General features: G+C 38.4%; 1 protein-coding gene across 3 annotated transcripts in view; it reads right to left on the minus strand.

Moving 5' to 3' along the window:
• Nucleotides 1-7,328: 7,328 nt before the first annotated feature.
• Nucleotides 7,329-23,087, minus strand: part of TEAD3 (TEA domain transcription factor 3) — a 111,869-nt gene continuing 96,110 nt past the window's right edge. For all 3 annotated transcript variants that reach the window (XM_058175590.1, XM_058175591.1, XM_058175592.1), the window contains 9 exons: nt 22,917-22,928; nt 22,302-22,439; nt 21,276-21,319; nt 20,142-20,203; nt 18,004-18,137; nt 17,311-17,484; nt 12,816-12,956; nt 12,537-12,689; nt 7,329-10,835 (listed from right to left, as the gene is read on the minus strand). In XM_058175590.1, coding sequence (XP_058031573.1) covers nt 10,722-10,835; nt 12,537-12,689; nt 12,816-12,956; nt 17,311-17,484; nt 18,004-18,137; nt 20,142-20,203; nt 21,276-21,319; nt 22,302-22,439; nt 22,917-22,928 — 972 coding nt within the window. In that variant the 3' untranslated portion in view covers nt 7,329-10,721. The remainder of the gene's footprint in view (nt 10,836-12,536; nt 12,690-12,815; nt 12,957-17,310; nt 17,485-18,003; nt 18,138-20,141; nt 20,204-21,275; nt 21,320-22,301; nt 22,440-22,916; nt 22,929-23,087) is intronic.

Raw genomic sequence — 23,087 nt, forward strand, 5'->3', positions numbered from 1 at the left:
CAAGGCTCAGGCAAGCTTGAGGGACAACCTACAATGTTAACTAAGACCCCTAGACCACCTGGGAGTTTGACAACCAATCAGGATACTCTTCCTGTGCCCCAGAAAGTTCAAAGCTCAGAAAAAGCATAAAGCCAGGGAGCACACAGGATCTCAGCCCTTTTTCTGTTCAGGGTCTCAAGCCATGTGATCCTGACCACCATTAAACCATCTTTCCAAGCAGCCTCCATGTTTCCAGTGTCTTTGTCCCCACTTGGAACTGAACCCAGATGGATATTTCTTCCAACACTGTATTTACATAATACTTATGAAATATATGTAATATTTCATAACAGGATCAAAGTGAATAAAATTTCAAGTTAAACATCTTTAAGAGACATTTTATTGCATTGATTTTATTGGTTTATGTCATTTATTCTATTCATGATCCTGGCATCATAAAATAAAAACTAAAACCAAGAACATAACATGAAAATAGCTGGGAATCAAAAGTTACTTGGGTAAGCCCTACCACTTACAGCTTCCCTGGGTGTGCCATGAATTGCAATGAGTGATGAATTACATAATCAAGCCAAATACTACTCAGTCATATTTCATGATTGTTTTTCTATCAGGGTTATCTTGAGATTTAAGTGTTATCTTCCCACGCTATAGAAAAGAATACCTTAATTTATCTGGAGATACCTTGAGAACTGGATGAAAGCCAGGATTTCCAAATAACTGTTGACCATAGGCTTTTCATGCTATCTTCTTTTATCAAAAATACAGTTGTACCAAATTGCTATTTTGTTTTATCTGAGCTCTAGAACTCAGGGAGGCACAGTGAATGATATTGGTATAAAGCAGATTAAGTTAGATTTCATTTTTTGTTCATTTCTGGTCTTTACTTTCTTTGACTTTCTACTTATTTTGCTTTCCTATGTTTTGCATTTTGCTTATCCCAAAGTTGATTTACAGGATGGGATACATATGTCAAATTGAGGGCATAGACAAAACTCTGACTTGGAACGTGTTGCATTTCCCTGAACCAATGTCAGCAATGATAATTCAAAATATGAAGAGAACTGTCCCTCTAGGGAGGATTTATTTTGCTTATCATTTAGAAGAGAATACGTGGTATGGTGAATAATAATTTTTAACAACAGGCGCACTTCACTTTGTGATGCTGCATGTAAGAGGAGTTTTATTAAAGCCCCATTGAAGTGGAGCATTTTTCGCGAAGTTTTGCACAGACCATGTTTTCTACAATCCTAGGAGAAAGGAATCCGTTGTTATCGTCAGCCATTCAGTCATGACTGACCCTTGGCTCAGCACTCTCCATGCCCCTCTGTCTTGTACTGCCTCCTTCAGACCTGCTATAGTCATCAGGTCTGTTGTCCAGGCAGTGGGTGCTAGGGTGATCCCTTCTCCTTTTTCCCCTGATCACTCCCGGCATGATTGACTTTTCGAGTGAGTCAGCTCTCATGACATGACCAAAGCATGGTAGCCTCTGTTCGCTGATCTTGGCTTCAAGTGAGGTTCAGTCTTAGGACTTCTTTCGTTGTTATTTTTGAAATCCATGGGATGTGTAATACTCAACTCCAGCATCACAGTTCGAAGGCGTCTACCCTTCTCCTATCTGCTTTTTTCAGAATCCAAGTTTCGCAGTCATAAGTAGCAATTTGAAAAATTATTGCATTAACTACCGTATTTTTTGGACTATAAGACGCACCAAGATTTCGAAGAGGAAAACAAACAAAAAATTTTAGTTTTTGGCCTCTACACATCCGGTTTTTGCCCTCCCCGGCCCCCAGGAGCACTTTGCAGGCCTCCCAAACCCCCTGCGCCTCCTGTTTTTGCAAAAAAATGGGATTGTTTTTGGCTTCCCAGATCCCACTTGTGTCCCATTTTTGCCCTCCCCAGCCCCCGAAGCTCTCTGCAGGCCTCCCAAACCCTCTTCGTGTTCCATTTTTGTGAAAAACGGGCCCGTTTTTGGCCTCCCAAACGCATCCTGTTTTTGCCTTCTACAGCCCCCAGGAGCACTGTGCATATGTGATTCTCTCTGCTTTTATTACATGTAACATTAAGTATGTAATTTTTTTGTTGTATTTCCTTGGTAGTATACCTGGTAAGAACAGTTCTGGTTTTGGATCTATTTGTTGTGCTGTCATCTCTTTTAACCATCTTTTTATCTTCGACCAATATTTTTTTGTCATTGGACAGGTCCATCACATATAGTAATAGGATCCTGGTACCTATTTACATTTCCAGCACTCTGGTGACATATTTTGGAACATTTTTGCCATTCTTGCTGGTGGCAAGTGCCATTTATAGAACATTTTGTACAGGCTTTCTTTGTATGCTGTTGACATTGTTAATTTGTAATTTCTTTCCCACAATTTTTGCCAATTGTCTAATTCTATGGTATACCCAAAAAAATTTGCCTATACAATCATGTTTTTTTTCACACACTCTTCTTCCATTTTAACATCTTTCTCAGTTTCTTCTTCCTCTCAACCTATTCGCCCTTGCTTTATAGATTTGCTTGGCAATTCACATACATTCTCTCTGTGTGACCAAGATACTTCAAAGCCTCACTTTCTTGCCAATCAATCTCTTTGTATTCAATTCACACTCATTCAGTACCTATTCATTCCCGATCCTGCTTTTTATTCTTTTAACCACACATGCTTTTCAGGTGCTCTATTCCTATCCCATTCAACTTATTTGGGTGGAGGGGGTCGCTTGTTCCTTTGAATAATCTTGACTCCCACTCTGGACATGTCAGTGCAGCTTTCTTGGCAAGATATTGGAAGTGGTTTGCCATTGTTTGCTTCCTAGGATTAAGAAAGAATGCCTGGCCCAAGGTCACATAGCTAGTTTCATGCCTATGGTGGGTTTAGAATACCAGTCTCCTGAGTTCTAATCTGAGACTTTAACCTCTACACTAAACTTGCTTAGCATACCTTCAAGTTACTTTTATGATTTTCCTAAATTATCACTTCCATATAGCATTCTTATACACAGCCATTCTAGGTTCGATAAGCATTCATTTCTGACAACAAACATTTTTTATTCTTATACATATATGCTTATACTTCCTCATATTTCCTCATATATATGTTTATATACTATATAACCATTTTGTGTGATGCTTATGTATATTGTTGTGACAAAAATAAATAAATAAAATAAAACAGCACACTACCCAAACCTTTCTACCAGCATGGCACATGCCTTAATAGCTCTCCATTAATTTTTCTATCTTCAGTAAATATTCCACAGGGTACACAAATTTAATCTGCTTATTCTTTTTTTTAATATCTATACTCTCTATTCATTCACTGTGCTCTTCTGTCAAGCATAACTCCCTTGGTCTTGATAGGTTAGATTTAAGATTCATCATATGCATCATAGAACAGTTGGACTGATGTAGGATTTAAACTGGGATGAAGAGGAAAGGGAAAGAGTGGTGGAGATATGATACATAATGTAGATCATGTACAATCATGTTCCTATTTAATAATTGCAATATGTGAAAAACCCTTCTTGTCTGTTGAAACCTTTGAGATAGCATGAAAACCTTTTGACCTACTGTAGATGAGTTCAACTTTCATTCCCTGGTGCTGTTAAAAGTTCCCATATTATTGAAATCTACAATAGATTGTCTCAGAAGACTGAAATACCCTGATGTTATTTTATCCTTGTTTCGAGTCCTTGACTTTTGTTGATTAAGTCTTTTCGTAAAGCTTGTCTCATTTGTCTTGGGCGGAATCCAGAGGGGTATTGCTTGCAAAGGAGAGCATATATCACAGCACGGGAAGAACTTGTGAAGGCACCTTGAATGTTGTGTGAATAACTTGTTGGGACCTGCAGAGAGAACTACCTGTAAAGGTAGGATTACTTGTATTCTTATATAACGTTCTGAATTTATCAGAAAGAATAAATTCAGGTTTTATCCACTTGTTTCATTTTAAATCAGATTTTTATCTTTAATTCCATTCACTCTGCTTTGGGAACCTAGTTAAGCTGTTTTCAATTAATATATTTATTTGTTCATTTGAAATTTCCATCAAAATTTCTCTGCATTATCTTTTAACTATATTTTTGCAATTATTTTTTGCTATGATGCAATATCTTTTTCTAAATTTAGAACATTCTTTTAAATGTATTTCTCCTCATGTAGATCCTCATCAATCCACCAAGCATATTTTTTCATATTTCCAATTTTCATATTTCTGTGGATATAATTACTATTACTATGTTCAAGTATGTTCCCATATTATCTTTTTCCTAGATCTGTATGCCGTTCATTTCAAGGGAAGATTGATAATTTTTTGAGTATTTTTTCATTCAGAACTTGCACTTTCTCTTTCTGCAATTATTCATTTCATTCCATTCCTTCCAACAGTTTCTGTGATCTATAGGTAGTCCTTGACTCACAGCCACAAACAGAACTGGAATTTTGGTCACTAAGTGGTTTAGCCATTAAGTAAATTATATGATTGTTAACCAAATAACATAGTTATTAAGCAAAGCCAGCTTCTCGAATTGACTTTACTTGTCAGAAGCCAGCTGGGAAGACACAAATCACGATCATGTGACTACAGAAGGCTTCAATCTTTGTAAATGCAAGCTGGTTATCAACTACCCAAATTGCAATCCTGTGATTGACTTTTGGTGTTATTTTCAGTGGTGGGATTCAAATAATTTAACAACCGGTTTTCTGCTGTAATGATTTCTTCCAACAATCCGTTCACCAAACTACTCAGAAAGTTAACAACCAGTTCTCCCGAAGTGGTGCGAACTGGCTGAATCCCACCACTGGTTATTTTGTATAAAAGCGGGATTTAACCTGTTATACAATTTTATTGGCTAGCTTGCCCAAATCATGATTTGTGAATTCACAAGGTTAAATTATTAGACCATGAAACAATTAAGTTGAAGATGCCATGAGCAGAATGAACTGTGAAAGAGCATTTAAACAGTCATTCTTATGGCTTTATCAACTTTGTCTGAATACATAGTGCAGAAATATATGCATTTATTTTACACCATACTTTACAGTGGGCTGCAGCATGCCTATACATGTTGCTCATTACCATTTCAAACAAACAAAAAAATGTGTCATACAGAACTTGAATTATGACATACTTTTATGGGCTGTCCCAAATGTGCTTTTCCAAAAGACAACTGGACTGAAGAACTGAAGGAGCTTTTGGGATGAGAGGTAAAACGTTTTCAAAAAAAGCCAAGGAAGTCCAATTGCCTTTTGGAAAAGCACCTTTTGGACAACTGTGACCTGGATGATTTGAGAATCTCCATAGACATTAGGGGCTCATTTATTAGCTTATCTTCTGCATGCTGCATACAGTGTAGATCAGGGGTCTCCAACCTTAGCAACTTTAAGACTTCTGGACTTCAACTCCTAGAGCTCCTCAGCCAGATTTGCTGGCTGAGGAATTCTGGGAGTTGAAGTCCAGAAGTCTTAAAGTTGCTAAGGTTGGAGACCCCTAGTGTAGATTGTAGAAGGACAAAATCTGAGATCAGAAATAACCACACTAAAATTGGCAAGTCTTCCCATATGTAATGGTGATTTTGTTATTTTGATATAAATCAATTTGAGAAGGGATCTTCAGTTTGCAATTATTGAAGTAGTTTATGAATTAGCACAATTTTATTTGATTGGGCCAGAACTGGATTCACTATTTGGCTTTAATGCAATTATCACTGTATTCTTGCTACAGCTAATAATTCCGTAATATACAAGTGTGTGTGTGTGTGTGTGTGTGTGTGTGTGTGAAATTTCTTGCAACTGATGAAGTGATGCCATAATTAACACATTTATTGTAAAAACCTAAAATTTTAAAATATTGTTAATTTTGCTGCAACAGATTAATGTAGCTACCCTTATGGAATATGTCAAAAATTCATAAGAGGTTCAGTATTGTATGTATTCTTCTGTGCTCTGGTTCCTCTACTGTCAGTTAAATTTTAAAGTAAAGAACATTTATTCAGTAATTGCCATATTAATAAAACAAGATTCAGAAACTTTAATAAAGTAAATTGCATTTGGTTTGAGAATCTGGGGACGGGAGGGACATGAAACAATTAGATGCTTGTCAGCCAGTACTTTGCTTTTGCAGCAACTTCACAGACAATTTTGTCACAGCCTGGAAAGAATATTTGAGTTGTAAGGCTGCTTCCAAATAGAGTTAAACAACTCTAAGCCCAGAAAACAAAAACTTCACTTGAATATTGTAGCAATAATCTCTTCACACAAGTTTTCATATACATTTTTTGTTACAAGTAAATATTTACAAGAACTGAATTCTGGATGCAGTGCATTTTTTCCTTTGTTCAGGAAATTGAAGCCTATACGGGATACACACATAATTTTACAGAATGTGCCTGGTAGAACATTATGGATAAAATAGTAGCTTGAGATTTGCTTATGTATAAAAGCAAACCCATTAAAATCAATGGAACATATAAAACACAAAGTTAAATTATGTTATGGCTAAATGTGGATCAAATCAAGAGTCAGACTAAAGCTGCTTCTTGAAAATATGCTGTGAACAAACAAGAAAGCAAAAATACAAATACAAAAAGGTTTTTGAGCCAACCCATGAACAATAAGTTTAATAGTTTTCAGCAGACCATAGCTTTCTAGAAGCTCCACTGTCTCATCTAGTTGAAGATGGACATACAGTAAACACAATAATATATGATACAACCCATCACAACTGGATTAAAAAAAATACACAAAATATAATACATAAAAATGGTTTTACATTATGGACTGACAGAGCTCTAAAAAATGGTGACCATAACCCTGGTAGGTTTTACAAAGTCTTTAAAAAAATAAAACAGTACTTCATGTGAAATTCATAAATACATAGGATGTGGGGGAGAGTTGGTTGTTGAGATTTGTGGTATATCCAACTAAGAAACATTCATAAAGCATTCTTGACATTCTTTCCTTAAGCTTGCTGTCACTATCTGAGGATACCAAATAGGCACTTATAAGTATAAATCTACCTGAAAGTTGAGGCCAGGGGTGGAGGGGAATCTGAAGAGGAAAGCTGAGGATAGAAAATCTAGTATTATAGCATGGGAGGACTGAAAAGGAAGAGAAATGTAACAGTCCGGTTTAAGAGGAGGCCTATTTGAAAGGCTTTAGCTGATGATTGTCAATGTAATACAAGAACCTGCGTTTACATAAAGACCTTTGTTCTCCCCACATCTTTTTTAACAGAAGATTATACATGAGCTAATGAGAATAGGGAAAGTTTAATCTTAATTCCTAGAATTTTTCATTTAGGAATGAAAAATGCTACATATAAATCAGCCAGCACTCCTGTCCTTATAGATGCTGCGGGCTGAAACAAAAAGGAATTCAACATCCCAGGCTCTATTGATTTTACCTTCTCCCATATTAGCTGTAATAGCTATTATTTGATACCAAGGATGCTGTACCTCTCTCCCCAAATGCTTGAGGAATCTCAAAACGTACCTGAATGTCAAAGCTGGCATTTATTGTCCAGTCAATTCTTCCTAAGGATAACATTTAGGACTGAAGATTGTGGCATCACAGTGACCAGTTTGCCCAAACAACACACAAGGTTGTGCTTGGAACATTCAATTTACCAAGGACAGTGGAGCAGAATTAACATGAGGCGAGGAGGAATGGAGAAGCATGATTTCCACTTGGCATTGCTTGATAGAATTTTCAGCACATTATGTTACTCATCTCTCCAGAACGCAACACGTTGCAAAATAAGGCACAGTTCTGAGCAAATTGTGACTTGGTTCTCTACAAATTCCATTTCAGTGTACCATTCCATTAGTGTGACCACCTTGGGAACTCCTTAATACAGAAAGGAGTGTTTGTTCTAACATTGTAATGGAGTTATCCAGAAGTTCTTGGGTGGAATCAATTACAATCAATTCATGGGGGGGGGGTAGGGAACCCCACAATCTTACTTGAATTTAAAACATCCTTCAAAGGGTTAGGGAACGACTCTGTCAGTTTTTCTTATGTTGCCACCTTGGAGTTGCATGTGTCACTCAAACAACAGTCCGACGGCTCTTAGGAACATTCTTACTCTTCTGATCAAACACTGAATTAGCCAGTGCCTTTGTACTGGTCCTTCCAGCAAAAGCTGACCATTCAGGTAGTGAAAACTGTACTAGATCAGTAATGTAGTGGTCATACAGGCCAATAGTGAAAATGAGGCCCACGTCAGTTATGAAAAAGAGATCATGATTTTATGAAAACAAATCTATTATCTACCCTCTCAGACAGACAGACAGACAGACAGACAGTGGCAAAAACAACACCTCCCCCCCAAGCACGAAACCCCTTGAAAAAGAAGGAATAACCAATGATAAGGCAGAAGTTTAACCTGAATATTATGTGACCCAGTGCCATGAACTAAATTCACAACTCATCTGTTTTAACATATTTTTATTCTGAAATTTCCCATCTACTTTTCACAGTCTCTTTGGGGGCTGCCCTCCGTACATGCTAATACTATGGTGAAAATAACATTTCATTGTGATGAAATGTCTCCTTACAGCACCTTAAAAAAAAAAACAAAAACCAACCCTCCATTTAAAGGGGGACAGATACCCAAGCATGAAAACGTAATAGCGGCAGGCTTTGACCTGTGCATTCCAAATCGTTTTAGAAAGGAGTAACCTCCTGTGCTCCCTTTTCCAACAATCGCACCCTTGCCTTGCCTTGCCTTGTAGTGTGCCCCTTTCCCAAGTACCTGCTTGGGAGTTCAAAATTCTACTGGCTTTGAGAAAGGTCAATGGTCTAGGGGTTAGTCTTGCTGGGTTGATCAGAAGGAATTAGACAAGAAGGAGGTGCTTTTTGTTTCAGTAAAAAAACCCATAGGACAAGATAGGAAAAGCTCAGTGATAGAGACTCAATGGTAGGGGCAGGCAAAAATAATACATTCTGTTAAATCCTCTATTACTCAAAACTACATGCTAATTGTTAGACAGGGTATAGTTGAAAGTTATGAGCCTCAGTCCAGGAGATGCCATGCATGATGATCTTGACGCTATTTCTGTAACAGAATTCCTAAAAGCACCAATCTAAATTAGAAGGCAACTATGTTAAACTCTATGTTTAAAATCAGAGGCCTGGGTTTAGACTTAAACGTCAGCATTTTCAGCAAGAAACAATATAGCTTTCAAGTGACGTGGGACTGCATTTCGTCTTTCAGTATCTCCTTATAATTATTTTGATACTAGCAAACCCTGCAGGGAAAAATATGTAATACAGAGGGGGGAGGGGGGAAATGTACCTGGATAATTATATTCTGACATTTTTTCTGTGACTAACACAGAAGCAGAAGACAAATTAATACCTCACCAGAATAATGCTTTGGTCTATGCTTTTCCCATAATGTTTTTGGCAAGGCAAATGTAAAAACAAAAAGAGAAATAGCTTCTTATGAGAGTTGTTAAATTCCCACAGACGTATGGAAATATGTCCAAATTACTCAGCCTTAGCCAGCCCAAACATTTCCCTAGACCATTATACCAATGTTTCTCAACCTTGGCAACTTTAAGATCTGTGGACTTCAGCTCCCAGATTTCCCCAGCCAGCTGTCTGCAAAACTTTAAAAGTTGTTAAGGTTAAAAGACACTATCTTAGACAGCTATCTCACAACCCCCTAGCCTAGTCAGACTGTTAATTTCATGATTACCTGATCTGCTTTCCTCCCAGTGCCCCCCTTCTTCTAATACATACTCTAACTTATAATATCCCACAAATACTTTTAAGACCTTCTTTTGCTTGCTGGGGTTCTCGTTCTTTTTTTTCCAAGTCAGTCAGTCAGTTAGTCAGTCAGTCAGTCAATCAGTCTCTCTCTTTCTTACCCATTCATACCCTTGCCTTCTTCCCCTTCCCCAATCTCATACTACTATTACTCATCTCTTCTTTTCAAGCATCTGGGAAAAAATTGCCACACTTTTTGTCATAATCATCAGCAGAAGCCTTCCACCAGCTTCTCAGCTTGGGTGGGGAGGTGGGACGATGCAGTAATCCTGCATTTAAAATGCCCAGGGTATTGAGGGAATAAAGTTATTTCCTTATAATTAACCAACAACTCCCCATGTTGCCCCAACTCCCTATGTTGGCACTGCACACAGACTGAATCAAGAGATATTTTTTTTTTAAAAAAATTCATTATCTTCCTCAGGGACTAGATCGGTTCAAAGGCAGCATCAGATTTCCCACCTTTCTTAGAACAAGCATCTTCAGCCTGCCCATATTAATTGTTCTCGGCAGATCGAAGCCACTAGGACAGAATCTGGAATTTGGCATGGAAAACATAGGCACATACGGATATTAACAAGAGTCTCGTTTCATCAGATGCTGTTAGCATTCTGTTGCTGGGAAGGCATCAAGAGGTACCAGACCTTGGCACCAACATCTCCTAAAATACTGATGGCCTAGCCCCCAAGATCAGTTCTTCCTGCTGCCTCCAGATACAATTCTCCTTTCACTTTATGCTTTCTTGTAATGCTTATTTTTTTTCTGTTTGTTTGTTCAAAACGTTCCTAAGTAGAAAACATCTGTGATTGTGAAAAGTCATTTTTTGGCATTTTTTTCTTTGTTCATTTTCAAAGGATGTGTGTCAAGGCATCCTATAGAGGTGGCTTCTCTGACAAGACTTTTCTTTCCTCCCTCTTCTTTAAATTGTCCAGTCAACCCAGAGGGGCTTTTAGTCTTTGACCAACTTGTACACATGATGCTGAGCTCCATGCTCACTGGTTGATACCTCGAAAACAAACGCTATGCAAAGTAATGTTTCCTGGGTATCTCTGTTTGTAACAACCTAGTTAAAAAAGAAACACATACAGGGAGATCAGAGAAAGTCAAACTGAACGGAAAGTCAAGTTATAAATCCAGAGAAAGGGTAACATATTTTGCATAAAAAACAACCATTTATGCAGGAATTCCTCTATCCAACTCAATAAATTTAGATTAAGTTAGAGAACTCAATTTAAATGATGGCATTAGGATGATGTTTTCCACAATTTTACTAGACACTTATTTCTTATTTATAGGATTTCATGTCCCTACAGTGCCACTTTATGTGGATAGGAACTTTTATTTGGGTTTCATGTTTTCTTGTGAGCAGCTTAAGGCTTAATGTATATGGAAAATGTACAGTAAAGTGGAACCATAATTATCCCTACTTACTAGTCAATTTCCTGAACTGTTATTCATTTAGGACTGAGTATGAGGAGCTGTTTTATTTTAGGAATTGTTGCCCAAGTTTACTTTTTTTTACTTTTTCCTGCCTATCTTTGTCTCTTTTGAATGAAGTTTTTAGATTGTAAACTCACAGGCAGAGGCTGATCGATATGAGTGGATGAGAAGTAATATAATTTACAGAACAATCACATGTGTTTCTAAAAAACCATAGATAGTTATAAGAGTTGCAGAGCTAGTAACTTACATTAGATTAGCTATTACATAACAGACGCACACCTGCACTTTAAATGAGCAAAAATCCAGGAAAAAAACTAAAAGAACTTGTTACCAATAAATTCATAACCTCCTGTTTCAAACAGGGAAAAGTGCTTCAGAACATGTTAGGAAGTGCTGTCAGAGGTCATGGGATTACTCCATCATGTTCTGGATCTCAATGGCTACATAATCCTAGGAAGTAATCATGTAACTTGCCAATCATTAAGCCATCTTTTTTTTTAAACAAAAAATAAATAATGAGCACTAAAAGAAGAAAACTCTTGAGAGGAAAGGAATGAAACTATTATTTATACTGGTAGTCCTTGACTTATAACTGTAATGGAGCTTGCCTGTTACAGTCGTAAGCTGTGACAGACATAAAATGGGTCATCCACATGGCTGACCTGATTTTACAATTTTTTTTGTGGTGGCTATTAAAGCAAACATGGTGGTTGTATAGTGAATGTCATGGCTATTAAAGAAACCCATTGTACGCTATAGAGTAGTTTTGCTGAAAACTGGAAGTAAACACCAGTTTTCAGCAAAAACATAGTAAATTAGGGTCATGTAAAATAGATTCAAGGACTACCTGTAAGCCAAGAACAAACCACTCTTTCCCTAAAGAATTTAATTAATCTTGATGTGCTTCTTGTCCTTTTATAAAGATTAGTTTTAGTATCTGGGCAGCAATAACACTGAATTTTTTATTTTATTTTATTTTTTTACATTTACATCCCGCCCTTCTCCAAAGACTCAGGGCGGCTTACAGTGTGTAAGGCAATAGTCTCATTCTATTTGTATATTTACAAAGTCAACTTATTGTCCCCCCCAACAATCTGGGTCCTCATTTTACCTACCTTATAACGGATGGAAAGCTGAGTCAGCCTTGGGCCTGGTGGGACTCGAGCCTGCAGTAATTGCAGGCAGCTGTGTTTTAATAACAGGCTATCTTACAGCCTGAGCCACCATGGCCCTTAAATGATTAAAAAGTGCTTTATTGAGCATCAATGAGAAATGAAGGAAAAGCTAAGAAACAAAACAGAAGAAGGAAGAGATTCTTTACCTGTAGGATGGTGAAATTCTCCAGGACACTATTCATCATGTATTTTTCTGGAAGATGTTTCAGTTTATGGATGAAGTTGATCATATACTCGCACATAGGAGACCGATGGATTCGATACACACATCTTCCATTCTCCATCCGAGCAAATTCAGTCTGCAGAAAGACACATAGAGATCCTGTAAAGCTATCAGTGCTGAATCTGAGAATACCTACTCAGAAAGGCAAAGATAATCAAATGGATTATCTGTTCGTTCCCCATAGAGAAAGCATAGGACTCACCTCCACCTTTTCAACAACTTGTTTTCCAAAGGAGCACACTTTAGTGGAGACTGTGATGGTCATGTTTTCAGCACTGCTATATTGGCTGCTTACACCATAAAAAGCACCAGGACCATCCTGTATAGTGCTGTTCAGATCCGCCTAGAATAGAGCAAGAGGTTCATGCAAATTAAACATGGATTAGAATGACTTATTGGCTCAGAATAGTGATCTAATTCATGCTAGTTAAGAGCATGTTGATCAGTTGGACAGGGGAAAAGGTGGATGGGGTTTACCTTTCACCTAAATATAGATGTCAAATCTACCTAGCATACAAAAGGAATAAAACCATAGCCAAATTAAGATTGAGAGGTCCTTGATGCTCTCTGAGCTTGCTAGAGCACTGATGATGTTACCTATTTATTTATTTATTTATTTATTTTGTCACAACATCATACAAAAAGATTATATAGTATATACACATATAAACATATATAGGAAGAAGAAAAGAAAAACAATAGGACAGGAACGGTAGGCACGTTTGTGCGCTTATGCACGCCCCTTATGGTCCTCTTAGGAATGGGGTGAGGTCAATAGTAGAAAGTTTTTGGTTAAAGCTATTAGGATTATGGGAAGAGACCACAGAGTCAGGTAAAGTATTCCAAGCACTGATGATTCTGTTGCAGAAGTCATATTTTCTGCAATCTAGATTAAAGCGGTTTACATTAAGTTTAAATCTATTGGTTGCCCTTGTATTATTGCAATTAAAGCTGAAGTAGTCTTTGACAGGAAGGACATTACAATAGATGATTCTGTGAGTTAAACTTAGGTCTTGTCGAAGGCGACGGAGTTCCAAGTTTTCTAAGCCTAGGATTTCAAGTCTGGTGGGATAAGGTATTTTGTTGTTTTCAGAGGAATGGAGAACTCTTCTTGTAAAATATTTCTGGACACGTTCAATTGTATTGATGTCAGAGATGTGGTGAGGGTTCCAAACAGGTGAGCTGTATTCTAGAATTGGTCTAGCAAATGTTTTATATGCTCTGGTTAGTAGTGTGGTGTTTTGGAAAAGAAGCTACGCAAAATTAGGTTTACAACTCTTAGAGCTTTTTGCTATGTAGTTGCAGTGGGCTTTGGCACTTAGATCATTTGACATGAAAACTCCAAGGTCTTTAACGGGATGGGGGTCGTCTGTAAGGTAATGTCCATCTAGTATGTACTTAGTTTTAGAGTTCTTTTTTCCTATATGTAAGACTGAGCATTTGCTGGTTGAAATTTGGAGCTGCCAACTTTCAGACCAAGCGGTTAGATGGTCAAGGTCGTTTTGAATGATAGAAGTGTTGTCTGTGGTGTTAAATAGTTTGACATCGTCAGCAAAGAGAACACAATTACTTGAGATATGGTCACAAAGATCATTAATGTATAGAATAAAGAGTGTTGGTCCAAGGACGCTGCCTTGAGGAACGCCACTCTTGACAGGAACAGGATTTGATAAAGCATTGCCAATTTTGACCACTTGTTGTCTGTTAGACAGAAAAGCAGATATCCATTTGTGGAGGGGTCCTGAGATGCCATAGGATGTTAGTTTAAGGAGAAGTTTATCGTGTACTACTGAGTCAAAAGCTTTGCAGAAGTCTATGTAGATTGCATCTATTGATTTGCCTTGATCTAGATTTGAAGTCCATATGTTTTTGCAGTGGAGAAGTTGTAAGTTACATGATAACTTTTTCCTGAAACCAAATTGTTTGGGTAATGAAACATCTGCAAGAAAACAAGCTCAGAGAGCACCAAGGACCCCTCATTTCAATCCTGAGCTACAAATATTCTCCTTTATTGGTACCAAATTAAGATTAATACTCCATGGATACTGCATTTGATACTGCTTTAATACGGTATCTTCTCCTATCTAACTGTATATTACACCCCCAAGTATATCAGCCTTCTTCAATGTTGGATGCCAGTTATGGGAATTGGTTCAACTTTCTGGAAGATTGAGGCTAGAAAAAACTTATTATAGAAATAGGCTAAGAAGAATAGCAAGATCATCTGCCATATTCTCATGTAAGAAATACTTTTTTTTTTGGTTTACATTTATATCCCGCCCTTCTCCGAAGACTCAGGGCGGCTTACAATGTATAGGGCAATAGTCTCATTCTATTTGTATATTTTTTCAAAGTCAACTTATTGCCCCCCCAACAATCTGGGTCCTCATTTTACCTACCTTATAAAGGGTGGAAGGCTGAGTCAACCTTGGGCCGGGCTCGAACCTGCAGTAATTGCAGGCTTTGTGTTCTAATAACAGGCTTCTCTATAGCCTGAGCTATCCCGGCCCTTAACTATCACAGACACTGCTTAACTTCAACCTGCATGAAGTTCTTACCCAAAACTTGACAAGGAAAAAGGAGTTCTGGGGTCCTCTCTCATAGAGTTCTTTTTCCTATATGTAAGACTGAGCATTTGCTGGTTGAAATTTGAGCTGCCAATTTTAGACCAAGCGGTTAGATGGTCAAGGTCGTTTTGAATGATAGAAGTGTTGTCTGTGGTGTTAAATAGTTTGACATCGTCAGCAAAGAGAACACAATTACTTGAGATATGGTCACAAAGATCATTAATGTATAGAATAAAGAGTGTTGGTCCAAGGACGCTGCCTTGAGGAACTCCACTCTTGACAGGAACAGGATTTGATAAAGCATTGCCAATTTTGACCACTTGTTGTCTGTTAGACAGAAAAGCAGATATCCATTTGTGGAGGGGTCCTGAGATGCCATAGGATGTTAGTTTAAGGAGAAGTTTATCGTGTACTACTGAGTCAAAAGCTTTGCAGAAGTCATATTTTCTGCAATCTAGATTAAAGCGGTTTACATTAAGTTTAAATCTATTGGTTGCCCTTGTATTATTGCAATTAAAGCTGAAGTAGTCTTTGACAGGAAGGACATTACAATAGATGATTCTGTGAGTTAAACTTAGGTCTTGTCGAAGGCGACGGAGTTCCAAGTTTTCTAAGCCTAGGATTTCAAGTCTGGTGGGATAAGGTATTTTGTTGTTTTCAGAGGAATGGAGAACTCTTCTTGTAAAATATTTCTGGACACGTTCAATTGTATTGATGTCAGAGATGTGGTGAGGGTTCCAAACAGGTGAGCTGTATTCTAGAATTGGTCTAGCAAATGTTTTATATGCTCTGGTTAGTAGTGTGGTGTTTTGGAAAAGAAGCTACATAAAATTAGGTTTACAACTCTTAGAGCTTTTTGCTATGTAGTTGCAGTGGGCTTTGGCACTTAGATCATTTGACATGAAAACTCCAAGGTCTTTAACGGGATGGGGGTCGTCTGTAAGGTAATGTCCATCTAGTATGTACTTAGTTTTAGAGTTCTTTTTTCCTATATGTAAGACTGAGCATTTGCTGGTTGAAATTTGGAGCTGCCAATTTTTAGACCAAGCGGTTAGATGGTCAAGGTCGTTTTGAATGATAGAAGTGTTGTCTGTGGTGTTAAATAGTTTGACATCGTCAGCAAAGAGAACACAATTACTTGAGATATGGTCACAAAGATCATTAATGTATAGAATAAAGAGTGTTGGTCCAAGGACGCTGCCTTGAGGAACGCCACTCTTGACAGGAACAGGATTTGATAAAGCATTGCCAATTTTGACCACTTGTTGTCTGTTAGACAGAAAAGCAGATATCCATTTGTGGAGGGGTCCTGAGATGCCATAGGATGTTAGTTTAAGGAGAAGTTTATCGTGTACTACTGAGTCAAAAGCTTTGCAGAAGTCTATGTAGATTGCATCTATTGATTTGCCTTGATCTAGATTTGAAGTCCATATGTTTTTGCAGTGGAGAAGTTGTAAGTTACATGATAACTTTTTCCTGAAACCAAATTGTTTGGGTAATGAAACATCTGCAAGAAAACAAGCTCAGAGAGCACCAAGGACCCCTCATTTCAATCCTGAGCTACAAATATTCTCCTTTATTGGTACCAAATTAAGATTATTTAATACTCCATGGATACTGCATTTGATACTGCTTTAATACGGTATCTTCTCCTATCTAACTGTATATTACACCCCCAATTATATCAGCCTTCGTCAATGTTGGATGCCAGTTATGGGAATTGGTTCAACTTTCTGGAAGATTGAGGCTAGAAAAAACTTATTATAGAAATAGGCTAAGAAGAATAGCAAGATCATCTGCCATATTCTCATGTAAGAAATACTTTTTTTTTTGGTTTACATTTATATCCCGCCCTTCTCCGAAGACTCAGGGCGGCTTACAATGTATAGGGCAATAGTCTCATTCTATTTGTATATTTTTTCAAAGTCAACTTATTGCCCCCCCAACAATCTGGGTCCTCATTTTACCTACCTTATAAAGGGTGGAAGGCTGAGTCAACCTTGGGCCGGGCTCGAACCTGCAGTAATTGCAGGCTTTGTGTTCTAATAACAGGCTTCTCTATAGCCTGAGCTATCCCGGCCCTTAACTATCACAGACACTGCTTAACTTCAACCTGCATGAAGTTCTTACCCAAAACTTGACAAGGAAAAAGGAGTTCTGGGGTCCTCTCTCATAGAGTTCTTTCAGGCCCCCTTTTTTCTCAGGAAACTTGTCATAAATCTGGCGTATGTCCACTGCTTCCAGGAGTGGGTCACTGTATGAGGGGTTCGTCTGTCCGATATGCACAAAAAGATGTTTGCTATACTGTAGTGGGAAAGAGAACAGAGGCATCGTTGCTAACTATGTAGGTTGAAACATTGCAAATAAAATAAAACAAATGGGATACCCTTGATGAATTTGCCCTGGATGACTCAATACCTTTTTTTGTCAATTGCTACCATCTGAGCAAAAGCAGACCAAAAGGAGCCATGGTAACATTTATATTTCACAAACCATGAAAAAGAATTCGGAACTCAAGTTCTGGGCACCACTTTTTTCAAAAGACCAGATAAATTGAAGCTCAGACACCATGTAAGCATGAAATTATGATACAAATCTCTCAGGATACCGCTAGAGTGAAAACTCAATTCTCTGGATCTTGATGCAATGGACCAAATTAATTTATGTGTTATGTCATTTGCGTAATAAAGCCACCACAGAAATTGGGATGGGATGGGAATAACAGATAGTGTTAAAAATGACACTTCATTGCATTTTGTAGAATAAAGAAAGAGCTATCATTCTCTCCTCCCTCTTGTATGAATTTCCTCTCTGAAGAGTTACCGTTTCAGGGTCACGCTGTACTTCCATGAATGCTGAATACTCAAGGAGCCGCAACTTGGCAGAGGCAATCGTTCGGTCCTGCCAGACTGGCACAGCTGAGGCAGAAGGTGGAAGAGGAGCCAAGGGCTCATAGCCTAGAAGAATGGGCAGATAAAATATTCTTGAACATTTTCGAACCAAATTTTAGTTGCAGAAGAAAAGTATGGAAAAAATAACCTTTAACCACCGAGAAGAATAGGCAAAAATAGGCCAGTTTAGTTCAATTTGGTTCATTTGTCAATCTTTCCAGGCTCATTCTGATTACAATAATATTGCATTACATTATATTCTCTTAAATCAAGATGTTTTTCCCCCCATTTCTGGGCTGTCTATGGACTTAGGAGATAGCAATATGAAACACGTTATCTCTTAAACAATGAAGAGGCCATCATTAGACCTTCCCATTCTGGACAATTAGCATTCAGTTTGTTCGGTAAGGTTATGGAGAAGGTTCTCTCTATTATCTGCTGCCACCTTGTGGGACGGAGGAAGCATGCCTTCTTTTTGCTGTCCTTTCCCTCTAGAATAGCAGTCCCCAAAAGATATGAATGGCCCCATGTTCTTGGGCTTCCAGAAAGTCCTTAAAATCTGCCTTTATCCTGGGTTTACTGATGTATTTGTGAGAGCTCTGTTGCTGCTATACATTTTAGTTTTTGGTTGTCCTTGGAGGAACATAGAAAACAGAATAAAAAGGCTGGAAGCAGGGATGAAATCTACTTATCTTCCCTACTGGTTTGAAAGTGCAAGCGATGCTCGCTACATGCGCGGACCCTCTGTGCATGCACAAACCCTTCTGCGCATGCACAGAGAATAAAAAAAAAATTACTTCCTGGTTAAAACCTGCTTGAGTGGGAGACCTTATGCCCTTCCGGACAAATCTCTTCTTGAAAACCTCCAGCAATGGAGCACCCACAATTTCTGGAGGCAAGCCATTCTGTTGATTGATTGTTCTCACAGTCAGGAAATTTCTCCTTACTTCTAGATTGAATCTTCCTTTAATGATCTTCCACCCATTATTTCTTGTCCTGCCCTCAGGTGCTTTGGAAAGTAGATCAACCCCCTCTTCTCTGTGATAACACTTCAAGTACTGGAAGACTGGTTATCATGTCACCCCTAGTTCCTCTTCATTAGACTAGAGATACCTAGTTCTCTCAACCATTCATTATATGGTATAACCTCCAGACCTCTTATCTTTATTGCTCTTCTTCGTACTCTTTCTAGGATCTCAGCATTGTTTTTTATCAGAACTGGACGCAATATTCCAAGTGTGGTCTCACCAGTGAAGTATAAAGTGGCACAATTACATTACGTAATCTTCATAGTATCCTTCTTTTGATGTAGATTCTGTTATGGATTGCACCAGAGACACCAATGACAATAAAGGCTATACTACTACTACTAGCCTAGGACTGCATTGACTTTTTTGGCAGCTGTAGTATATTTTTTCTGTTGAATTGCATCCCTTCCTTCTCTCAACCAGTACATTTTACAGAAGAGAACAAAACCAAATGCAGCCTAGAAAAGTAATATAAAGACATACATAATAAGAAGATTTTGTTCCAGCTGTCAGAACACAATTCTAGTCAAAGCCTGAGTGTAACTATGGCCATAAAGCATAATTCTGTAATTTCTTGACTTACTGGCTCAGCATTCCTTCAACATCAATTTGATTTTAGTGCAAAAAGCCGTTTCCATATGTATAAGTGTATTGTGAACATATTGTCTTACATGCTGATTCTGCTTTTATTTTGCCTACAGGTAAGTGAACTGAGGACAAGCAAAAACTCATTTTAGAGAACATGTAACTTGGATGAGCAGCCTGCATTCATATGCTGCATATAAATTACAAAATACACAGCCTAGTGGCACTATCACTTTCATTAAGATGATAATTACTCCAATTAAATTCACTATTGCAGTTGGTTAAAAAAAAAGTTCTTGAGAGCAGCAATGGAAGAAGAGAGCTATATCATGTAAACAAATATTTGAATCACATGCAGATGGTGGTAAAGGAGACAGGAGATGAGAAAAAATTAGTTTTTGCACGGTTGAGCATCAAGAGGGTAAATTGGAGAAATCAAGTGAGACAGACCACTTACTGGCTAGTGATGGAGGCATGGGTGGCTGAATGGGGTAGGCTGGTTGTGCAAAAGGTTTAATGCTGAAAAACAAAATAACATTGAATAGATTAAATTATTTTGACAAACCTTCCTCTAATCTGCATATCTCAGGTTCAAGCTTTACTCTGAATACCAGATGCCAGGCAATATGAGCAACAGCAGAAGAGGTGCAAGGATGAGGGAAATGATGAAATGTGTGATGGTACCATAATATAAATATCATCTATTACATATTTACATCAGATGTTGGGGTACGGGTGTAAAATTGCAGCATTTGTGTGATGATGTCTTTGGCTGCATGTCATTATTTTGCCAACAATGGGATTTTTTTTAAATTTGAATTTATATCCCGCCCTTCTCCGAAGACTCAGGGCGGCTTACACAGTGTTAAGCAATAGTCTTCATCCATTTGTATATTATATACAAAGTCAACTTTTATTGCCCCCAACAATCTGGGTCCTCATTTTACCTACCTTATAAAGGATAGAAGACTGAGTCAACCTTGGGCCTGGTGGGACTTGAACTTGCAGTAATTGCAAGCAGCTGTGTTAATAACAGACAGACTTAGTCTGCTGAGCCACCAGAGGCCCTTATTTGCTGCATATGTGACTGGGCAGAAAGATGCTAGTTAATTCATATTGTTGGGCTTCTCATAGTCGCTGGTCAGTCAATGTGGAATCACAGTGCTGGACCTGATGGGTCTTTTGATGTGATCCTGCATAATCCTGGATTTCTGGGATTAGATGTCTAAAAGTACTGACTCTCCAGTACTTTTATATCATATCATAAATTTAATATAGTTGATAAGGAAATATTGGTGGGCTTTGCTGGGGCAGGGTTTCTTAAGTGGAACATTATCTAAACAATAGAAGAGTTCACACAATGTCTTCCACATTTGAGTTGGAGCAATCTCTGTGTGCAACTGGCAACCAGGATTCAATTATTCTGTTTTAGAAAAATAGTAACAAGTTTGTTTGAAAAACACAATCTTGCATCAGCACTAAAAATGTACCATTAGCATACAGCTCAGATACCTACTTTACAAAAGTCATGTTCAAGACTATCCTATCCTATCCTATCCCATCCCATCCCATCCCATCCCTCCCTACTTACTCCTGAGAAGATCCAGACTGTCCTGGGATAGGCCCACTCCAAAACTGAGAAAGCAAAAAGGACAGAACACATGAAGTCAAAGATATTCTCAATGGCTGATGTCATCCCTCAATGATTCAAAGCATGTTAAGAGTGAATATTTAATACATCTTCTACAAAATAGTTTAAAACTTCTGCCACTAGCAGTTAAAAACTGGGACTACATCAGTGGGGAACTCTGCACAAAGCTAGAGGATTTCCTTAATTTTAGTGAAGTATCCTTCCAACTGTGAAGGAATTAGTGATTTTTAGAAGAATCTTAGGAGCCCACCTGTTGGTTTAGCACAATCACTGAAGAAAATGAGACTGGAAACTTATATCCATTTTGGGGGGATGGTGGGAGAAGGAATGAGAATGGAGGGGAGGCTTTTGAGGGGCAAACCAGTACTATTTACACCCTTAAAATTCACAAATCTCAAAATCGCTATAGGTAGTCCTTGGTTAATGACCACTTGTTCAGCAACTGTCAGAAGTTATGACTCCCACAGTCGTATGATCATGATCCTATAATGGTTGCAGTGTCATGTGGTCACATGATCACCATTTGCAACCTTCCTTGCCAGCTTCCCACAAGCAAAGTGAATGGGGAAGCCAAAAGGGAAGATCACAAGTCACTCCAGTAAGTAACTCCCACTCCTGCTGCTTTTTCTCCTGGGGAATCTGGCTATGGAGTATAAGATCTCAGGGATCCTGTATAGCATGTGCCCACCTGCAGTCTGAAGTGCATGCCCAATCACTCGGCCATACTTGTGTAGTCAAACCCTCCTGCACCGGCAGCAGCTACCCCTGGCCCACCATCATGCTTGTAAGCCACCCAGAACTTCCTTGCTTAGTGATTAAACATGGCACTCGAGTTAAAAAGGCAGAGATGGATAGCTGATGCAGGTTGGTATAAAATACCTAACATGTTTCAAATAAGCCAAGAGCATCTCTCCTAGGAATCCTTTCTGCTTATGTCACTACAGCCATATGTGGGGCATTTCTTACCCTGGGAGCAGCAGAGAAGACAGCCTGAGGGAGTGGAGGAGGAGGACTCAGCTTGTTCTGCAGGACACTGGCAGATACAATCTGTGCTGAAGACATGGAAGCCATACTCTGCAATGCCTTGTCCTTTGAGACTTGATCCTTCAAAATAGGATAGAAATGAAACAGAAGGAGGGCTTGCTAATCCATACCTTGAGAGCGCACAAAAATAACAAGCCACCTGAAATTAAGGGATAGTTTTTATAGTCTTTGTTAGTTACACTAAAACCATTTTCTGTCTGAGCTTCACCTACTGTACACTAACTATAAAACATTCATTTGTTGTTGTTTCTGAAAAGTAATGAGATAGTCGCCACTACTTGTAGAAAGGAACCGTGTTAATCAGAGACTGTCAAACTCTTTGGTTCTGTACGACTTAAGCAGAGCCAGAGAAGCAAACCACAGGCGGCTTCTTAGCATAATGTTCAAATTCTCCAAACAGCAGCTTCAAATTTTCTCTTTCTAGTGGTATCAGAAATCATTTCAGGTTTCACTGAGGTTAAGGATTTTTAAAATCTTGTTGGGACCTATACGGTATCTAAAACTAATGGGATAAAGACAGGTCTGGGTGGTACTTACCAGGTTCATAGCCTGCATGAAGGGAAAAAGAGAAAGAAATATGATTAGAACTCAGGTATGGGTGAACGCTGAGGAAAATCTGCATAATATCTGTAATCATAATGGGATTTCAAGGTACTGCGATAAGCTACCTTTACTTTGTCCCAAAGGTGCTACTTCAAAAGACAACTG

Source organism: Ahaetulla prasina, chromosome 3 (genome assembly GCF_028640845.1).
Source record: "Ahaetulla prasina isolate Xishuangbanna chromosome 3, ASM2864084v1, whole genome shotgun sequence".
Classification (NCBI taxonomy): domain Eukaryota; kingdom Metazoa; phylum Chordata; class Lepidosauria; order Squamata; family Colubridae; genus Ahaetulla; species Ahaetulla prasina.